Raw genomic sequence first — 21,780 nt, forward strand, 5'->3', positions numbered from 1 at the left:
TGCTGGCACGAGACCGTGGCGCCAAGTCCTCTCTCCGACATCTGAAGGTTCCCTGGGGAGTTTCCTTCTTGAAGTCATTTCTCCAACGTCGTGCCACTGTCGCGCGACGGGATGTCTTCCTGCAGGTGGCAGCCAACTTTATCCGGGACACAAGATCTCCTCGGGTCCACGATTTATTGAAGATGTTTCTCCGGCGCCATGACACTCTTGCATGGCAGGACACCTTCCTGCTGACGACGGCCAATTTATTCTGGGGTCCACAATTTTTCCGTGTCGGATTCTTCATATTTCGTCGATGACGGTCCCTGCGCCTTTATTCTTCGGTTCTCCGACCGGCATTACTTTGGCATCTTGTACGGGTACCACTCGTAGTTCTGCCGCCTCAGGTTTCCTGTTCACTGAAGTCGGCTCTTCTTCTTCTGGACGTGCCTCCATTTCTTGGCAGGACATCGTCACTCCGACCGGTATCACCATGGGAACCTCTTCTTGTTGTGCCGTCGCAGGTATCATGTCCACTGGGCAGGCCAACGTCTCTTCCTGCCAGGCATTGAAGTTGGCGTCTAATTTCGTCAGCATGTTATTTGTTTTTTCTTGACTGAATTCTAATTTCGCCAGGAAATCTTCTGTCTTTTTTTCGGTTGGCTTCCATTTCTTCCCTGTCGGCCATTATCTCTTTCAGCATCTCCATTATTCGTTGCAAATCCTGTTTCTCCATTTTGTAACCGTAGAATAGTTGAAGCAGTCGTACGTTTAATTATTCTTTGAGGCGTATTTAAGCTCGTAAAAATTCTGACACCAAATTGTCACGTATCTTGAGTTCGAATCTCGTTGGTCACGTGTGTAAGTTCAAATCCCACTTCTGACATCAGTTGTCGCGTATTGGGCGTATATCGCGACAACTAACTTCATGATGTATTTGATGTAGCGAATTTTATTTCACATTCGCACTTACAATCACACAATTGACAGTTTTAGAATTACTGCTATCTGCAGTATCACAAGTATTACATTCCAAATGCCACAATACAACTGACTAGTTGCTGGCTAACTCAGAACTAACTCGGAGGTAGCTCGAGGACTCACTCGGCGGTAGCTCCAGGACTGACTGACTGTGAATAGCCTTCGCTGCTCCTTATGTAGCCTTGATCGGACAATTGTCGTCTGGTGCCGTGTTGCTAGCCACGCTTTCCGGAGTTGTTGACTGCTGCCTAGCAACCGCGATATCCCTCGGTGATGTCACTGCTGTTGATTCGCTTTGCATAGCTTCAAGGTCGCGGGGACTCGGCTAACGTCGGCTCCGCTCGGCTCACTTCGGCTCCGCTCGTGACGTCACCGCGCGTTGCATAACTACCAGGATGCGGGGTGATTACTCGCCTATTACACGAGCGCTACGTTACGCTACATGCCGCGGGGGGGGGGATCAACATGTCACAATATATAATAATGAATGAATGCTGTGAGAAATTTCCACTAAAGGGCCTTTTATAAATGCTGCTGGAGTGTATAGCTACTATGGGTTTAAAGCCAGCTTGAGGAGCTAACATTTATTTTCTCTGATATGTTCGTAGTAATATTATGAAATTAATTCATAAACTTATTTTTCTGTGCAGAAATGCTTCTAGCACAAGGTTGTCTTGAAATCAGAACATCTTTACACTGTGGAAATGAAAGCTACTGTTATAAAATAGTACACTAAAAAATTGGTCTACCACAGAAAATTCTTGTTCTTGTCTTGATTCTTGACACTTTTTCAAATTTTCGCCTTAAACTGGAAGAATCATTCTCATATATGAATATTTCTTACTAAAAATATGGGTTAAAATTAAGCCCTGTATATGAGTGTACTGCATGACTTATCAACAGAAAATATGTATATAATAAAAGGTGTTCACCTGTCAGTATTCAGTTTCTGGAAGATTTGTAGTGTGGTGAGAAGAACTTTGTCGACATAATCAACACGGTCTGGGTAGCATTTATGTGCCAGATTCACCAATGATACTTGCAAGGCTACAATGTCCTCAGGTGGCATATCTTGTCGTGACTGGAAAAAACAGTGCAATATACTTAAACTCAATATCACTTCAAATCACATATGGAGTCTTCTTTGCACTGCCTAATTTCTTTCTTGCCATTTCTTCTGTCTCCTCGTACTGCCCTCTCCAGAGGTTGACCAAATTTTCGCCAACAACTGATCTTCTGTACTGCCTGAACACTTCCTCATAACCACTTTGCAGGGACCCCAAAGAAAAGACAGCCTCTATTGTTAAGGAGGTGTATTTACTGATCTGTTGCCTAGCATTAAATTCCCCATTCTTCTGTGCAATGGATCGGGTGGGATTGTGTTTATTGAGTCCTTGCCTAGCGATGGGTATACACGTCACAATATCACTTACACTTGGGGTAAATCAAATCTACAAGAAGACAGACCTATCCCTATACTGCCCCATTTAAATTCAATGCATCCTAGTGCTATCAGGTCAGTTATATCAAATGTCCCATTACAGATTATATTTCAGCATGCTGAAAGTAGGAGATGACAATTTTACTACACTCTGTTTTATTCAGCTAAGCAAAGGGTTTTGTGGCTGCAAGCTGGGTCACATTCTTGTGACGAAAGGAGAGAGAGAATATGACAGGAAGAGAGAGAACCAAAGGAAGAAAAGATATACTGCTGAATTTAAAATTAGACTGGTCTGCCAGTATTACTGAAATGGACAATGACAGGCTCAGTGATTTCAGATGAGTGCCAGAAAAGTAGAACATTGCTAGTTCAGACCTTGCATATCTGGATATAGTTTCATCCAGTAAATTTTGGCCTTTAAACCTTCAATTAACATGTTCCCAAAGGTCTGCAGTTCTGAATGATGGCCTAGGAGTCCAATGAAAACAAAGTAAGTTGTCTTGATTACTGCAGATAAATGATAGGTCAAGTATTCTACTGCAGTAATTTAATAATAATTAAAATACATTTTTTCAGTCTTGATATTTTCATTTGTTTTGCTGAAATGCACTATTAACAAGTCCTTACTAACCCCTATCACTGAATAAGTTGGCACAGTGGTAATTCTCTAGACTCACATTTAATGGATGTTCAGTTTGAATCTTGGTTTGGACACTCACTATCCTCAGTTCCTCCAGGTAAATGCCAAGATAATGCCTTGTGTAGACCATGAACATTTCCTTCAGAATCTTTCCCATTTCAATATTCATCTATCATCCTACCTAGCCTAGCAATTGAAAGTGTGATAAAATTACCCACAAAGTAACAACGTGACCCTTATCCCCATTTAATTCAGATTAGTGACATTTTAGTGCACCTTGAGCAGGAAGAAATTACTTACTGAAAGATCCTCTACAATTAATCATACATAATGAACATCTTATCTCACTTGGTGGTGGAAGTCCTGTAGATGATACAGCAACATTACACAACATGCGGATAATACAATGTTAACTCAGGAGTGGTACTGATATCCATCGAAAACCGTGATCATGAGCTTGTACTGTGGAACTCGGTAAAATTTACCTGAATAATGGTGGAAACCTGATCAGAAAACACGTCAAAGAGGCGAACATCACTGGGGATGCCAGTAGTCCCCACAGAAGCATCTGCCCTTTGTGAGAAGGTGGCCAGTCTATCAATAAGGGAGATAATGATGTTCTTCACATTCACTCCAAGTTGCAGCTCAGCACAAGATTTCAGAAATGCATGTAATGTTTGCAAGTGGAATTCATCAGGGAATACCTGCAACACAAATAATTTAGGGTAACATAAACACAAAGTCAGAGTGTCAAGCTAATTTTCACATAGAAAATCACTGAGTACTTACACAATGAAATGCATGTGACAGTATACTCCAATTCTATGAACCAGGTGCAACAGTTATGTGAAAATGCTCATAAGAAATAATATGAGTTGCTGTACTTACTGGAGATAACATACCATACTGAATAAATTACTTCACAAATGACATCATAGCAGTGATTTCAATGCACGCATTCAGGGTTGCACTAACTGTAAATTGTGGAAGAGTTTGACAATAACTTGGCAGTGTTTTGGGTGTTGCTTCAATGGAAATGTCACTGACAACAACAGATTCATGAGAAATAATTCTTCACTGTCTTTTTCATCCATTGGGATCAGACTCTGGAATTGAATAACCTTCAGAATGTTCACTGAACAGTATTTCCATTATGTGATTATCACTGTCTCTTCTTAATTGCCATGGCGAATTCATATTTAGAGCACAATACATGGCATGAACAATATTGAGCTATGTAATGTTTGTACCAATGGTATATTATAATTATTACTGAGTTTCTGGACATTATCCACCGTCCTATTTTTTTATTTAAATTTATTCTTATTTAAATAAAGAACAGGATGATGGACAATGTCCAAAGAACTCAATAACTGTTATCACACTACATTGATTATCAAAACAACTAAGGATAATGAAAGGGGAATAATTATACAGTATATGATCAAGACCAAGGAAATATTCATATGCCTGTCATCTATCAATACAATGACTTAACTTCATAATAAAATCATCACTTGAATGTGAAATATTCATTCATGCTGCTATCTGAAAAAAGCTGGATATGAAATCCTGGTTGTGGCAATACTTATGTGACTACCAGTCAGATGTGAGCATGAATGTAATGAACAGGATAACCATACGATGGGGTACCCAAAAGAAACCGAACTAATTTTTTTGTGGGCAGAGCTTTTGTAGTACCGTGTTTTGCCGCTATGAGCGCATAGAGCTAAAATTCCTGAGTCGATAAGCTGACTACCGTTGCTTCAGAAGGTAAGGACTAGTTTCGGCAGAGTTTATAGTGACAACTGCCTTGTGTGATCGTCGTTTTTGCAATGGCCCGAACACATGAAAATGTTGAAAAAATTCGTGAAATCATCAAGGAAGATCGACGACGGACCATTGAAGAAATTGTGGAGCTGTCGGGAGTGACTTGGAGCTCAGTTCAGCGAATTTTGACAGAAGATTTGAGAATGAAAAGGGTGGCTGCGAAATTCGTGCCACGACTGCTGACTGCTGAACAAAAACAAGGTCACGTGGAAGCATGCTGTGCTTTGAAAGAAGAGTCCCGAAATGATCAAAACTTTTTTTCAGCGTTTTGCTGATGTTGCTGAGGTGAAAGAAAAAAAAAACGACGGAGGCGCTGTCAAGCACCTCAAAAGATGAATTTGGACAATGTTTCGAAAAATGGAATAAAAGACTAGACAAGTGTATTAGTGTAAGTGGAGAGTACTTTGAAGGGAATTGAAGGTTTGTGCTTAAAATCTGAATAAATAAGTTAAAAAAAAATAAGTTCGGTTTCTTTTGGGTACCCCCTCGTATATTACTAGGATTATCAAACTGATGACAATGCAATGGGCATAACATGTATTACACAGTACACAGATTAAAAATTAATACATCTTTTTGGTAGAAGCCCAAAAAGAATAGACATGTGGGAAGATCTTAAATGTAGTTGGGGGGATAATACTGAAATGGATCATATATCAGGACAGGGACCAATGGTAGACTCTTCTGAACATAGTAATATGCCCTTTACAAAAGGCAGGAAATTTATTGAATGCAAATTACTATTGAATTCGCAAGAATTCTGCTCTGTGGAATTAGTAATAGATAGCTGGTCAGTTCCATGCTGAACTCCTGACTCCTGAAGCATGGGTGATGCTTCTACAGACTTGCTTATGCACTGCAGATTTCCAACTGGGAACCTACAGCTATCAGAACTCATGCTCACCTGTATAATGCATTCCATCAGGTACTCCTGTGCAATTGCATCCCTGCAGCTTACCGCTTGCTCTAAAATTCCAGGCAACACCAACTGCAAAGAATTTTAGAACTTACACAATGAAAAATTAAATATATAGAGTGGAACTAAAATGTAATATTCACCGATTTAAGGGTTTCCCTCATTTATTATGCAATTTCAATGATCCCAAGCCAATCTAAGTGCTAAATTTCCTTCCTTTAACATTTCAGTGCAAGGTTCAGTAAGATGTAAATCTAAAGTGCATGAAATTGTTACTGAGACATTAGAGATAACAGAGCTTTAGAGAGCAGTGTGTGCAGCACTTACAGACTTAATCCCCTCAAAAGACAATGCAGGCCTGACACACTACTGTATTGCCTCTAGACCAATGTGTTCAGCTTCTGTTCATATTATGGCCATCAAATGGCAGCCATCTTAACATATTGTAACGTGTTTCGTTACAGAATACGCTGTAGAGATCGTTAATTGGTTTATTGAACAATCTACAAATATCGGCTACAATTAATTATCACAATGTTACGGGTTTCCACACTTTACAAACCCTACAACAAAATCTCTTAACACTATCTTCAAGGGTCTTCACGTATTAATAACGCGGGAGCTATACAAGTCCCCCTGAATTACACACTCCAGATATGACTGGTTATCACTGGTTATCGCACACGCGTCTGTAGCTCGTAACTTGCGAACTGAGAACTCGTTGATAATGCACTGACTCTCGCTTGCTGCTCAGCCGGCTTTTATTCCGTTCGCTGTTGCTAGCTGTGACGTGGCATATAGCCTAGCAACACTGTTACCCTTTGGTGACGTCACCGCTGTTGACTCGCTTTGCATAGCTTCAAGGTTGCGGGGACTCGGCTAACGTCGGCTCCGCTCGTGACGTCACCGCGGGGAGAGTGCGGGGTGATGACTCGCCTATTACGTGAGCGCTACGTTACCGCTACGTGCCGCTGGGGAGGTAGGGGTCAACATGTCACAATATCATGCAACAACATACATATAACTGTGAACAGAAAGCACTAGCCCTTTTGCTTAATTTTGTAATCTACAAACAACAATGACAATGCAACGGCTGTGACAGGATGATGCCTCACTTTTATTAATGTTTCTATGATTCTTGTTTTAAAAGTTACAGCACCAATGGCAGTTCCTGTCATGGTTCCTGGAGATCTCGAGTTATTAATTGTGACAAATTTGAAGAAAGTTAAGCTGGATGTAACTGCTGGGGACTTCTCATCACATGGGTTAGAATTTAGCATTGTACTTGCTCTAAGAACACTTATAGGAAGACACAGAAGAATGGAAAAGACTCTGCTACAGGACAATAAACAAGGGCAGAAATATCAATGGATGATGATAATGATATCATAATCTATGTAGTTGATAAGTGTAATTACATAATATAAGAAACAAGAAGTCAAGGGGCTAAAACAGTTGGACAGTTAGATCAATATTGTCACATGTAGGGTGGTAAGCGCGATGAAATGACAGGTTCTAGTTCGGATGATTGGATTTATTAGCACTTCAGTTACACACACTCTCTCTTTAGTTACACTCAAATACAGCGCTACCGCTGATTTACACACTTTTCAGTTCACTGTTGCACACGCACCAGGATTCTGTCTTCCACTAGTTGCCTCCTAGCAATGCGTCTCCACACTATAACTATCACTTCAAATCACTATAAATATTGCACATAAATTCTTCCAATCACACAAATGCAGTGCTGAATGTGCTCAATGAACATTTTGATGACAGAGTTGTCTAATTGTTTTCCTAAATGGTTCAGATACAGGTGGTCCTCGCCACTGTACTCTCCTGATAACCCATGTGTTGATTTTTTATGGGGCTTTCTGAAAGATACAGTTTACAGAAACACAGCTGAAGAACTAAAACAAAAATTCTGGCAGCAGTGAAGAAATTCTAACTGCAGCTCTGCAAAAGTTCTGACATCAGCTGCAGATGGTCATGGAAGCCAATGATCATGGACACCAAATACAGTAATTATATGCAATTAAAACTGGAGTGTCATTTAGAGAGATCCTGTATAACAATGCCACCAAACATTTGGGGCACAAATAGGAATCTTACCTTCTTGTATTTGTCAAGGTTAACTGTTTCCAGTTGAGAAAGTCGAACTAGGTTAGTGCCTACAAGAATACGCAACTCCTCCCGTTCACGTTCACGTCGTTCCCTATCACGTGAGTGTCCCTGGTGTTGCATACGCACCCACAACTTGTTCATCTCCGCGAAGTTCATCAAGATAAAGTCAATGGAATCCCGAACCTGTTTATGTAAAATTAACATCTGTACATAAAACACAGTACATCAGAGTGGTCTTTGAGTGTACAAGAGTACTTCTCAAATTTCCCATGAAGTGGCCTATTAAGAATGTACTTAGAAATTTGATCCTTCATATTATTGTTTAGAATGATATTATACAAATATCACTTTACTGGAGCAGGTGATCTACTCATAAATCCAAACATTTTTTCAGAATCACACCAGGAATCTCACTTCCCTTTGAAAGTAACTGGATCAAGCAAGTGGTCTATTCAGACTGTACTATGAAATCCAAGTTCTCTCAAATCGTCTTCATGCTAATACCATACATCTTAATCCCTTAGAAAGGAATTACACTAGATGGACTACATACAATAATTCATGCTTCTTTCATGGACAACATTTCTACAATAATTTCCTCAAATTTACAACTGGTCACAATAGTTTCCTTCAAGATTTTCAATATTTCATTAAGAGACAAAGTAGAGTTATAAACATTATTATACCGAGCCTTCTGACTCATCCCCTGGCTCAGCAACATCTGGCAACACATTGCGTGTGCACTGCAACAAGTAGTTCCGCAAGAACAAGCCTCGAAGGGGATGCTGAACCCCTCGACACATCTCCACCATGTCCTTCAGCAAGTTGCGCTTCAAGCAAGTGTTTGTCTTGATGTACACCAGCCCCACAGTGATCAGTAGGTACCTGTCAAATCAAAAGGTTGTGAACTTAGTAACCACATGCAGACACTTCATGAAATCAAGCTTTATGTGAGTCTCAAGAACAGGACACAAGAATCATGTTTACTGTGAAACTTCAGATTTTCTTGTGGTACACAAATATCAGGTGTCCAGATGAAAGGTATCCAAAATAAAAAACTTATATCTCAGAAAGTAACTGTTATACACGTATCTGGTTTATGTCATTGGAAAGGAAAACCCTGTTTTTTCCATGCCAGGCTTACGTGCATGCACCGCCACATTTCTGCCACCGTGTTAGGAATCACTTGGACAGAGTGATGGGTGGGAGATAGATCAGCAGAAGTGAATCAATCGCTTGGCCTCCTAAGTCGCTAGATTTAACCCCACTGAATCTTTTCTTGTGGGGTTATGTGAAGAACATTGTCTACCAGGTTAAGATCAAAGTTCTGCAACACCTGAAAGCACACTAAGGGACACTGTGTCTATGGTAACACCCAACATGCTTCAAGTAACGTGGAATGAGGTCGAATATCATCTGGATATTTGTCGTGCCACCAAGGGAGCCCATTTTGAAATTTATTGAGAAAGTTTTATACTCAGAAAAATCTTTGAGTTTCCCTTTGTAGTGGTTTAACCCATAAAATGTGTATAATAAAAGCTTTCTGAGATATAATTATTTTTCTTTGGATATCTTTCATCCGGACATTCTGTATTTAGTGCTTCTGTGAAGACATCCTCATTCTGCTACAAATGGGGGCATGTGGTAGAGTATTTGGATGAGGCTCTATGCTACAAGCTGGAAGATTGTGGGTTCAAGTCCCGATGAGGTCACTGGATTTTTTCAATTGACCTAATCCTTCCAGCCACTCTATGGCTCTGGGGTTGACTCAGCCTCTAACAGAAATGAGTACCAGGAATTTTCTTGGGGGGTAAGCTTGAAGATTGCAGGTTCAAGTCCCGATGATGTCACTATATTTCTTTCAATTGACCTAATCCTTCCAGCCACACTATGGCCCTGGGGTTGACTCAGCCTCTAACAGAAATGAGTACCAGGAATTTTCCTGGGGGGGCAAAGTGTGGCCGGTGCGTAAGGCTGACAACGTTGCTGCCATCTGAGAACCAATTGTCTAGATAATGTGGGAGCCTCAGTGCTTGAGGTGGAATGAAAATAGAACCGGGATGGTTTTCCCCTTTTAATTCATAGACATAAATTATGAAAATAAAATGCCAAAGAAGTAACGGGATGCTTTTAAGCCATTTAGAAAAGAACCGGGATCCCATCCTGCCCCACCTCAAGTCCTGGGCAGCCTCAACATCTCACAACCTTATGGGCCACCATGGACTGTTACAGGACCATGTTTACCTTTTTTACTCTGCTACAAACAAACAGCAACATAACAGAATACCATAACAACTTTCCAAGTACAACTATTTTCCCAAATATATGAAGGGCATTCCATATATAATGCCTCATAATTTTTTGCATTAATATGTAACATCTGAGCTGGATGTTGGTGGTGTCGTAGTAAAGGTTGAATCTTCACGCCAATGTACTGTTAGTTTGGTTGTCATGTGACAGATAGTGACAGCAGAGCAGTCTACCAAAATTGCATCTGACATTGAAGTGCATAAAGAAACATTTCTCATTGCCGAACAAATTGCACCCACTGACATTCATCGACGCTTGCTAAAGGTGTACGGGGACGATACAGTGGATGTCAGCACACTGAGGCAGTGGGCAGTGTGTTTCAAGTGGCGAAAGTGAAGTGCATGACAAGCCACACCCTGGGCTTCCCTGCTCAGGTGCCACTCCTCACAATGAACAGCACCTCGATCAGCTTATCCATACAGATTGGCAGATAATGACCAGGGAACTGTGTGCATGGCTTAATATAAGCTATAATGCATTGGAAACGATGTTGGGGAAGCTGGATTATTGCAAAGTTTGTTCCAGCTGGGTCTCGCGGATGCTTATACAGGACCACAAAACTCATCGAATGGAAGTCTGTCAGGACCTGTTGCACCAGTTTGAGGCTGAAGGTGACAAGTTTCTGGACAGAATAGTTACCGGAGATGAGACGTGGTGTCACCACTATGAGCTGGAATCCATGGAGTGGCGACATCCAGATTCCCCAGATAAAAGAAGTTCAAGACACAGCCACTGGCAGTGAAAGTGACGTGCACAGTCTTTTGGGATAGGCAGGGTGTGATTTTTTGGATTTCTTGGAGTCTGGTGAGACTGTCAGTTCTGAACACTGACGCTGACTAAGCTGAAAGCCCGCATTTCCCAAGTCAGGCCAGAGAAGCAGACAACCTTTCGCTTGCAACACGATAAGGCTAGACCCCATACCAGTTTGGCGACCACCGCGCACACTGCAAAGTTTGGCTCAACTATCCTACCACATCCACCTTATAGCCCCGATTTAGCACCTTCAGACTTCCATCTCTTTGGGCCTATGAAAATGGACTATGTGGGGAACATTTTCCAGACAATGATGCTGTCATTGCAGCTGTAAGAAAGTGGCTAGCCTCTGCTGGCGCAGACTTTTATGAGCCCAGCATACAGGCTATTGTTCACTGCTGGCAAAAGTGCATAATGAAGGGTGGTGATTAAGTTGAAAAATAACTGTAAGTAGTTGAAATCTTGCTCTATTTAACTACATTATTATGCTTTATGTATCTGTTGTAGTTTTCGTTAAAAAAAAAAAAGGAGGCATTATATACGGTATGCTCCTCATATATTTATATACACTTTATATATGGGGGCAAGCTGTAGTGTAGTTGCTTGAGGCACTATGCTACAAGCCAGAAGATCACAGGTTCGATTCCTGATGAGGTCATTGGATATATTTAAATTTACCTAACCCTTCCAGCTGCCCTGTGGCCTTGGGTTGACTCAGCTTCTAACAGAAATGAGTGCCAGGTATCTTCCTGGGGGGTAAGGGCAGCTGGCATATAAGGCTGATGACCTGATCGCCATCTGTGAGCTGATTATCTAGAAGATGTGAGAGCCTCAATGTCTCACAACCCTACAAACCTTCATGGCCTTGTATACAGACTCTCATGGAAGTCCCAGGCCACAGGTGACTTCAATGATTTGGCAAAATAAGGAAAAAACTGTATCTGGAAAAGTTGTTGCAAATCAAGTGTTTCCAGCTTCAAGTTTTGACATTTTTTACTTGGTGTAAGGCATTACAGCACTACACTGTTCACATATCAGTAACAAAAAGAGTTACAGTGATGATGCTAAGGTAACATGATAGCAAAAGAGGGATTTTCTAGCAAAATGGTTTCTAGGGCAGGGGAAAGTGGTAGATATGGCATGAAAGAGGAATAGTGAACAAAACCACTTTATTTCAATGTATTTGTACAGAAACCATGTTACAGTGTGGCAAACTGTAGAAAGTTGTTAAAAGTCCACAAAACCACATGTGTTCGGAACGCCACAAAGGTTTGCACTTTCACTAGAAAAAGGTGTTCAAACTGTGTTTTTCTTGTTGCTCACATACATGTTCTTGGCACTGCATGCCAAAACACACATGTTGCAACATCACTGGGGTACTGGCCGTTCTCTTGGCAGGAATATGGTCAAAGAGTGCAGCAATGTTTCATGGTTATTAATGTACAGCACAGATTTCAAGTGACACCATAGGAAGAAATCTGTTAGTGTGTTTCATGTTGTATCTCTCACCTACATTATTGGTTCCCCACCCTGGAAAATATATACCCCCTTCCCTGACACAACCATAAATATTTTCTACTTATTTATACATATATATAAAGAGTGCAATGCCACAGTGGTTAATCTTAGGTGGGAAAAATTCCAACACTTGAGACTGATAACACATAATTTGTGACAGCATTTCCTTCTTTAGTTTTCTGTATTTTGCCAAATATCCAAGGCCTCACATGGCCTGGAGTTTTCTGGACACCTGTGTATCTTCACAAATAATGCAAAGAATTTCAAGTAAGCTGACCTAAGTTGTTACCAATTATGGTATTTGGTTTACTACAATGACTAAAGTAAACATTTTTTTAATCCAGTCTTCTCAAGGAAATATGCTGTCTCTATCTTCAGGGTTTAAGAGTAAGCCCAACAAGCTGCAAGTTGCATCAGCAGAATATTCCACTGAAATATCAATAAGCTTCTAATAGACTACACATCACATCCCAGAAGCAAATACTCCTCACAATTAATGCCATGCAAACCTGAAGTAAAAGTTAAAGAAAAGAAAATGTATACAACACAAAAAATGTAATCCAAAACTGAATGCAGACATAGCAAATTTTGTGTTTATGAATGTGCTTTATGTTATAATATGAAAAAAAGTTTTAAAAATATGTTACTAGCCAACCAAGCTAGGACATCTTCCTCATCATTAACCATTTCAGTCTTGAATTTTTAAAACAAGTTCATTAAAAATGTCATTCTCTTATTTTAGATTGCAATTATACTTTTCTTGAATATGCTATTAGAACTTTTAATATTTACTTTAGAAACTATGTGAATTTATTTTAAGTTATGCATAAACGAAAATCACAATTTTAGTTAGAAATAATCTCATTTTGTTTTCCTGATTTATAGTTTTGTACATATATATAAGAAGGCAAACGACAAGTCTTTGCCAATATTTTTTTTTTCAGCCACAATAATACACATATAGGGAAATCAAAATACAGGCAGTGTTCTAAGTACCTTTGACTATTTTTCCACATAGTCACCACCCCAGTTCAGGCATTTGTCCCATCACACCACTAGTTTGGGGATGCTGCTGTTGTAGAATTCGGCCGGTTGAGCACAGAACCAACGCTGGACACCGGTTTTCATGTCGTCGTTGGAAATGAACCTCTGGCCTGCCAGGAACTTCTTCAGTGAACCAAACACATGGTAATCACTGGGGGCGAGGTCTGGACTATACAGTGTATGTATGCTCCATAAACTTCCATCCAAATGACTGCAGTTGCGCCCGAGGATTCTCGTGGACGATGTGGTTCTCCTCCATGACACAAGGCCTCATGTGGGAAACAGGGCCACCACCTGACTGCAGTCATTCGGATGGGAGATTATGGAGCATGCACTGTATAGTCCAGACCTCACCCCCAGAGATTACCACGTGTTCGGTCCACTGAAGAAGTTCCTGGCAGGCCAGAGGTTCATTTCCAACGACGCGAAAACCGCTGTCTGGCGGTGGTTCTGTACTCAACCGGCCAAATTCTACAACAGCAGCATCTCCAAACTAGTGGTGCAATGGGACAAATGCCTGAACCGGGGTGGTGACTATGTGAAAAAATAGTCAAAGGTACTTAGAACACTACCTGTACTTTGATTTCCCTGTATGTATATTATTGTGGCTGAAAAAAAAATAGGGGCAAAGACTTTTCGATTTGCCCTCGTATTTCTGTCTTGAATGCAAATTTTTACCTAATCACCCTTCTTCCTCACTACATGCTTCGGCAACACATGGCCAACATCAGGTGTTGTCTGTTTTGCTAAAACTGTTGCACTGCATGTTTGTGGCCATGTGCAGCCGAAACGTGTGGTGAGGAAGAAGGGTGACTAGATAAAAGGTTGCATTTAAGACAGAAATATACAGTGGAACCTCGCTTAACGAGCACCTCTCATAATGAGTAATTTGCATAACGAGCCAAACAAATTGTAGAAAATGACTCGCTTAACGAGTGACGTTTTGCATAACGAGTGACGAGAGGGGAAGTCCCGGATTGTGCGCTTGCTACAGCAATCTGTTTTGCACTCGTTCCGCTAGCATCTTAGTTTCGCTTGTGATCACACATTTTTCCAAACTTGTGTTCAGACATATTATTTGTGATTTTTTTTTTTGCAAAGTTTAATAACCCTTGCAAAAACGTCCCCGAAGAAAAAGCCGCAAAAAGACAGCCATAAGAGAATAAAAATAACCGTAGAAACGAAACGTAAAATCATTGAAAAGAGAGAACAAGGTGTGAGCGTGGCTGATCTAGCATGCACATACAATCGGTCTACATCAACGATTTACACAATTTGGAGTTGTATTGTGTTTCATAGCAAGAAGTTGTGGAGGAGAGTTTGTCAGAGGAGGAGGAGGAGGTAACAGCAAAGCAACAATCTTCTGGCACAATAAGAGAAATGCTGAAAGCACGGGAAACTGTTGCATCGTACACTGAGAACCATCACCCTAATAATGCAGTGGCTGTGCGCGCTACAAATTTATTTAATGATAATGCTGTGTCACATTTTCACCAAATTTTGAAGTGTTGGCAAAAACAAATGTCTCTGGACAGCTTTCTAGTAAAAAAGAATTAGATATGTATCATAAATAATAAACTAATTATTTTGATTTTTTTTTTTTGTTTCCTGCAAATCAAATTCGCATTCCAGGTTGGTTCATTCTACATAGAAGAAAAGATGAAGACGATTCACGCTCCTTAATAAAGTACTGTAAGTAATAAACGTTATACATAAAATTTTTTGAGTATTTTTTTCGGCATGGAACGCATTATCGTATTTTACATTAATTTATATGGGAAAAATTGTTTTTCTTAACGAGTGTTTCGCATTACGAGTAAGATTCTGGAATGAATTACTGAATATGTATAAAAGATACATAAATTCAAGAGGATGCTTAAATACAATATTCTAATTTGTAGTATTTCATTACACAATGTGAATTATACACTTTATCATCTTCAAAATTTCTAATATTCTTTAATTGCATGCTTATCAATAAAGATCGATAATTAGGTCACTAAAACAATAAAAGAACTCAATATATACTCCAACAAAACTGAATATATACCACTGCACAGAGCCTCCTTCACAGTTCTTGTAGTAGTAGAAAGAATGTGAATTTTAATAGACATAACTTTTCTTTGAAATTTTTAAGTTTTTTGTTTCAATTACATACGACATAACTGACAATGAAATCTGTAAAAAAAAAACACATACAAGCCTATATGAAAAGTATATGAAGTTCCTTTTTCCTATACATTAAACATGTTCTATAACACCCTTACACAGGAAAAGGTCATCTCCTTAGAGGCATCTAGTTTGAACCTTTATAAGTTTCTCTGTGTGTGGTACACTCTGAAGCATAACACATCACAGTCCTTGAGTAGTACCTAGTCTCCTTCCTGATATGTTTTCCCACAGCATCTCATTTAGAACAGCATCCTGCACACTGCCTTGCGGGACTTTCCTTCTTGCCAGTGGGTGGAATAAGTTCAGGGAAGTGTCATTCTATCAAACCAAGGGGGTTGGGTTTAATTCCCACAAGTCCCAGCTTTTAATTTCCATCCTCAGACTGGTGTTTCCAATGCTTCTGCCAATTCAGTCCCAAATTCAGGTGATTTTTGGTCCAATATTCTTAGAAAAGGGGCCACAGGAATTCCAAATTGTCTAACTGAAGAGGTTGGATTAATATTGTAACGTGTATCGTTACTGAAGACGCCGTACAGATTTTTAATTGGTTTATTCAACAACCTACAAGTAATGGCTACAATTAATTATAACACAGTTGTGGGGTTTCACACTTTATACCCTATTATATTTAACCCGTTGCCGTGGTTTGACGTGTATGTTTCGTCAGGTATTTAAATCGTCTGGGGGGGGTTCGACGTGTATATTTCGTCCAGCTGCACACCTATGTTATAACGCCCATAATAATTGATGGTTTTGCTGTAGATTGTTAGATTTTTCGCTGGCCTGTTGTCAGTAGTACAGAGTATAATATGACACGTCTTTATCTGCGCTAAGTCAGTGTTACATATGCCTGTCTTGCAGCAAAGTTCCTGTGGCTCTTGCTAGCGGTTTCACCGTAATGAATGTCGTGTTTCCTTTGCTACGAAGTTATAAACAGCAGAGACGTGATGTGATGTGTTTATAATATCATATTGCCCTGAGCTGGCCACACTAACACACTCAATTGGAATTCTTAGAATAGGGATGTCCAGAAATTTATTCTCGCATGATCCATTGATTTCGCACAGTACAAAGGCCCAGTTCTTAGAAAAACGCCACAATTTAAGGCAGAACACTGTGGTCACCCCCTGAGACGATACGGATGTGTGTGGGGGAGGGAAAAGAACTCATTCCTTCATGTATTATCGCTCCAGTTGACGCCATTTTATCGTACTGACCTTGGTGGTCGTTTCGAGGGATGACCATAAATATTTTTTTTGAGCCAGCTAAGCTCTGCTTTCGTTCACTATATACCAGCCAGTTCTTATAATAACTTCATGAATTCTGTGGTCACCCCTACGACATCTGGGGCAGCCGAAAAGGTTGGAATCTGAAACGCAGAAGCACCAAACCCTTGTTATGATAACACAAAGGTTGAATTTACTGCAGCTAATCTGTCAAAATATACGACTCACGGAGAGACATTTCCACTTGTATTCCCCCCACGGGGAAGAAGGCAGGGCCGCACAGAAGTGTGGTTAGAAAAAAAAGAGCAAAAGAAAAGATACGCAGTATTGGTTTGGTGAATGTGAGCCAGCGCTGTGTTTAGACTAATGCTTCAAGGCGTCACCTGCTTACATAGCCGAGATACCGGGTGCTCATATTATAAGGCAAGGTTATAAAACCATCTTTTAAGATCATTTTAGTGAAAGTTTCATCCTTCAAGGCGTACCATTCACTGCTCAAATACTAAACAACCTGCACCCATGGCCGAGATACAGGGCTCCCATATTATAAGGTAAGGTTATAAAACCACAATTTAAGATCATTTTAGTGAAAGTTTCATGTTCCTATCTCATAGAATTTAAGAAAAATGATGAATAAATAATTTTCGAGCAAAATTTAAATGGCCGGCTGAATATATTACCGCAGGAGCCGCGGCCGCGGAATTTAAATGACCACGTCAAAGGGTTAAGCATCCTGTTGCACTCCATACGATAAATAATATAAACTCCGTCTCAAGTGCAAACAATATACTCTGTGTCTTTGATCTTGCTCCCTACATCAACGAAGTAGAAGTTGATAATGACAGGGAGAGTGTTTTAGATGTTAAATTTTGAACTGGGTGCAGTGTGACAGCGACGTGAGTGTTATACACCTGATGATGGCCGTCTGAGGCCGAAACATGTAGTGTAGGGAGCAAGATCAAAGACACAGAATATATTGTTTGCACTTGAGATGGAGTTTATATCATCTACTTTATACCCTATTTGAAATAATCTACTTACATTGTTGCGGGGTTTCACACTTTATGACCCAATTCACAATAATCTGTTCACATTGTTGTGGGGTTTCACACTTTATAACCCTATTCTCAATAATCTGTTCACTCTGTCTTCAAGAGTCTTCACGTATTAATAATGCGGGAGCTATACAAGTCTCTCTGAATTACACACTACAAATATAATTGTACTACAGCACACACAAAGTCTTGAAAGCACACAATAAGTCTTCCACTCGATGACTTCTTAGTTATCGCACACTGTCACATAAAATCTTGTAACCACACGTTCGGGTCTTCTTACCGTGACTGCTGCTATATTTCAACTGTTCACTGCTGACTTGAGAACTAACTTTGGCGGTGGCTATGTTTTAACTCACTCATGCTTACTGCTGACTGGAGAACTGTCTTTGGCCGCTGATAACACTTTTAACTGACAACAACTGAACTCGGCGACGGCCACATTTCAACTCAACTCGTAGGCAGTGTGGTTCACTTATATAGTCACAGCGCTTGCTTGTTACACAATCGGTACCGCTGTTGGCTGTAACCCATGTCACATCTGCGTTGCGTGTTATGTCACCGTAGGGGGGGTGACGGAGCGCTGACTCACCCACCACGTCACTGCTGGGGGTGAGGGGTTCTCCGTTGCGCAACATGTCACAATATCTTTTGGTAGTATTTTCCCCACCTGTTCTTGATCACTGGATGGCTGGTTAGAGTGGAACTGACTCTGCTTACAACTCCCACTGTGTCACTGTACTTCTCAGGGCAGCTTGCAGTTTTCTTTTTACTTCCCTGAGCCCTTGGAATTCCATAATTTCTGAACAGCTGTAGGTGTATTATTATTATTATTATTATTAGAGGGGGTGGGTTTCCCCATGCACTTAGACTAGTTATTGGTCCACTGTGCGCCCCCCTTTAATTTCTACTGTCGCCATACCCTACCGGTACTGGTGCTCACTATCAGCCCCGTTCAGCCAATTCCCCCATCTACCAGAGGCATTGGCAACTACTTGGGCGGGAAATGTGTTGCCTAATTTTGCTCAGAGGTCTCCTAGAGGCATGAGGATCTTTTACGTGCCGTAAATCTACGACACGGGACCCATGGCTTAAAGTCCCTCCCGGAGGACTTGTTCCCTGAATTTTTCTGCCCTTAAAAATTCCACGACCTCCGCCGGGTTTGAACCCACGTACCTTGAGTCATGAGGTGGGAACATTACCCCTAGACTACAGAGGCCGCTTAGGTGTTATGTCACATATATGCCGTTAAATGTGCCTCTTTATTGTAAGCCCCAAGGGTGGTTTGTCTTGCTTTGTTTATACATCATGTCCTGTTACTTACTTCTGGTGTCCATTGATAGGGACTAGTTCTATTGATTAGGACCAAAAGAGTCCAGTCCCTGAAATGTAGTTTCAAATAAAAATTAGGGCGCGCGCACACACACACACACACATACGTGCGCATGTGTGCACCCACATGCATGCACAGATCTCTGAAAATATACTTACAATCTAGGTACAATATTTCCAGCATACTGCACAAGCTCATACAAATCTGCCACTTTGCGTCCCTTTTGGAATTCATCAAACAGGTAAAATTCCAAATGACGAAGTTCATCAGTTATTGCCATATCTTTGTTTAAATTAAGGAGAATAAACCACATTACTGAAAACAGACTTATTGGTGAAATCTGAAAATGTTCTGAGTTTTCCAAGAAATAAGACTTGCAAATAATATACAAAACATAATACTGTGACATGATGCCTGAATGCCAGACAAGATGACCATTTATAAGCAACGGCTAGATAACCAATTTTCCGTGGCAACAGAGGAATTGTTGGTAATGATATTTTCTATTCGGTCCATGCAAGGTGGTTATAAAGAAGAGTTCAGTTGAGAATTGGCAGTGGTAGGACCCAATGCTATATAGCGATAACCCCAGGCTGGCTGAATGAACCCCCGTGTGGAGGCAGGGTCAAATACCTACAGCGTGACCCTGCAAGTTGTAGGAGGCAACGAAAAGAGAAGTCTCAAATCTGAGACAGTAAAATAAGGCAGTGAGTCTCAAGGGACTCAGACCCAAGAAAGACTGCATTGGCAAGGGCCAGCAACATAAGCAAAAGACAGACCTGTCCTCTCGTCAGAGAGGGCGCCCCACAGAAACAAGACCATAACTGTCAAACACTAATAAATTTCTGGTCATGAGCCTCACATGGGGCTTGACACCAAGACCTATGGACTGATCATAGATTGTAATGCGACTTTGACTTTGACTTGAGAATTGGCAATCGAGTTCCGAGGGTTCCCAGTGAAAAGTTAGTCAAGAGATGAGCTCTGCAAGGAAGGCTGAGAAGATGGCGCTATGCCAGGAGATGGATAGTGGAGACTGTAATAGACTGAGAACAATAGTGTGTGTGTAACAGTAAACTGCAAAGTGTGGAAACAGTGATAGTGTTATAGTTGTTTCTAGTACAACCTGAAGTGGTAAATAAATATATCAATATAAGAAATTTGTGAAGTTCACAGGAAAAGAATACACATTAAATCTACCGCATATACACGTATCTGGCAAAGCAGCAGACAGGTACAACACACACTGGAGTATACAGAGTTTCCACATCTGTACTCTGCAATTGACAATCTGAATGCTCCAATTTTATACAGCTCTGATGGATATGTTAATTATGATAAGTATATCTTTTTACATACTTTATATCTTTGGTAGAACATGTATTTGATAAATTCCCAAAGTACCATATGAAAATTCTGTTAGGATATTTTAATGCCAAAGTAGAGAGGGAAGACATTTTCTAACCAACAATTGGGAATGACAGTTTGCATGGAATTAGTAATGATAATGGAGTTAGGCTGGTCACAGTAGCCGAGTGGTCTAAGGCATGCACTGTCTTCGCTCGCTTGGAAGCCTGGATTGTGGGTTCGAATCCCACTCAGGGCATGGATGTTTGTGTGCGTTTTTCTGTGTTTGTGTACAGGTAGAGGCCTTTGGATGAGCTGATGACCCGCCCAAGGCGTCCTACCATATGTCTAAGATCTAGTAAACAGAAGTGAAGCGGAGAGTTTCATGGAGGTAGGCCTAGACCCAAATGAGGGCTGTAGCACCAATGAAAAAAAAAAGGAGTTACAGTAATGTTGTATTTTAGTGTCCTGTTGCACTGATTCACGTCCATGATGTGTATGTATTGACCGTCTTCTAGTGCACACAGTCTCACTTGTCACTTCACTACATGTTTCGGCATCACTGTGCCATCCTCAGGTGTCTTATTTACGTTAAACTATTGCACTGCTCGCCATCATGTGTCATTTATAAAATGATTTAAAATGTATATTCATCTTATTAAAATTTATGTTGGCATTGCAATGTAATAGTTTACGTTTACAATTCATGTATTGATATATGCTTTTAGTATGACTACTATTAATAATGTTGTATTTTAGCATCCTGCTGCACTGATTCACGTCCATATACACATTTTAAATCATTTTATAAATGACACATGATGGCGAGCAGTGCAATAGTTTAACGTAAATAAGACACCTGAGGATGGCACAGTGATGCCAAAACATGTAGTGAAGTGACAAGTGAGATTTTGTGCACTAGAAGACGGTCAATACATACACATCATGGAGTTACAGTAGTAAACTTTGCCACAGTGAAGAATCTTACTCTCAAAAGTACAATGTTCCTACATCGTAACATCCATTAATTTACTTGGACATCTCCTGATGGGAAGATAAACAATCAAATCAATTATATTTTGAGAGACAGGAGATGGCATTCAACTATACT

The 21,780-nt window shown here is 40.4% G+C and overlaps 1 protein-coding gene across 1 annotated transcript in view; it reads right to left on the minus strand.

Annotated features, from left to right (window-relative positions):
• LOC111862172 (vacuolar protein sorting-associated protein 35) overlaps nt 1-21,780 on the minus strand; it is an 84,846-nt gene that overhangs the window by 44,626 nt on the left and 18,440 nt on the right. The window contains exons 3-8 of the mRNA XM_023847356.2: nt 19,481-19,604; nt 8,598-8,796; nt 7,900-8,094; nt 5,776-5,859; nt 3,527-3,745; nt 1,893-2,041 (exon numbers count right to left, since the gene is read on the minus strand). Coding sequence (XP_023703124.1) covers nt 1,893-2,041; nt 3,527-3,745; nt 5,776-5,859; nt 7,900-8,094; nt 8,598-8,796; nt 19,481-19,604 — 970 coding nt within the window. The remainder of the gene's footprint in view (nt 1-1,892; nt 2,042-3,526; nt 3,746-5,775; nt 5,860-7,899; nt 8,095-8,597; nt 8,797-19,480; nt 19,605-21,780) is intronic.

The sequence above is a fragment of the Cryptotermes secundus genome, unplaced genomic scaffold, assembly GCF_002891405.2.
Source record: "Cryptotermes secundus unplaced genomic scaffold, Csec_1.0 scaffold1033, whole genome shotgun sequence".
NCBI classification, from domain to species: domain Eukaryota; kingdom Metazoa; phylum Arthropoda; class Insecta; order Blattodea; family Kalotermitidae; genus Cryptotermes; species Cryptotermes secundus.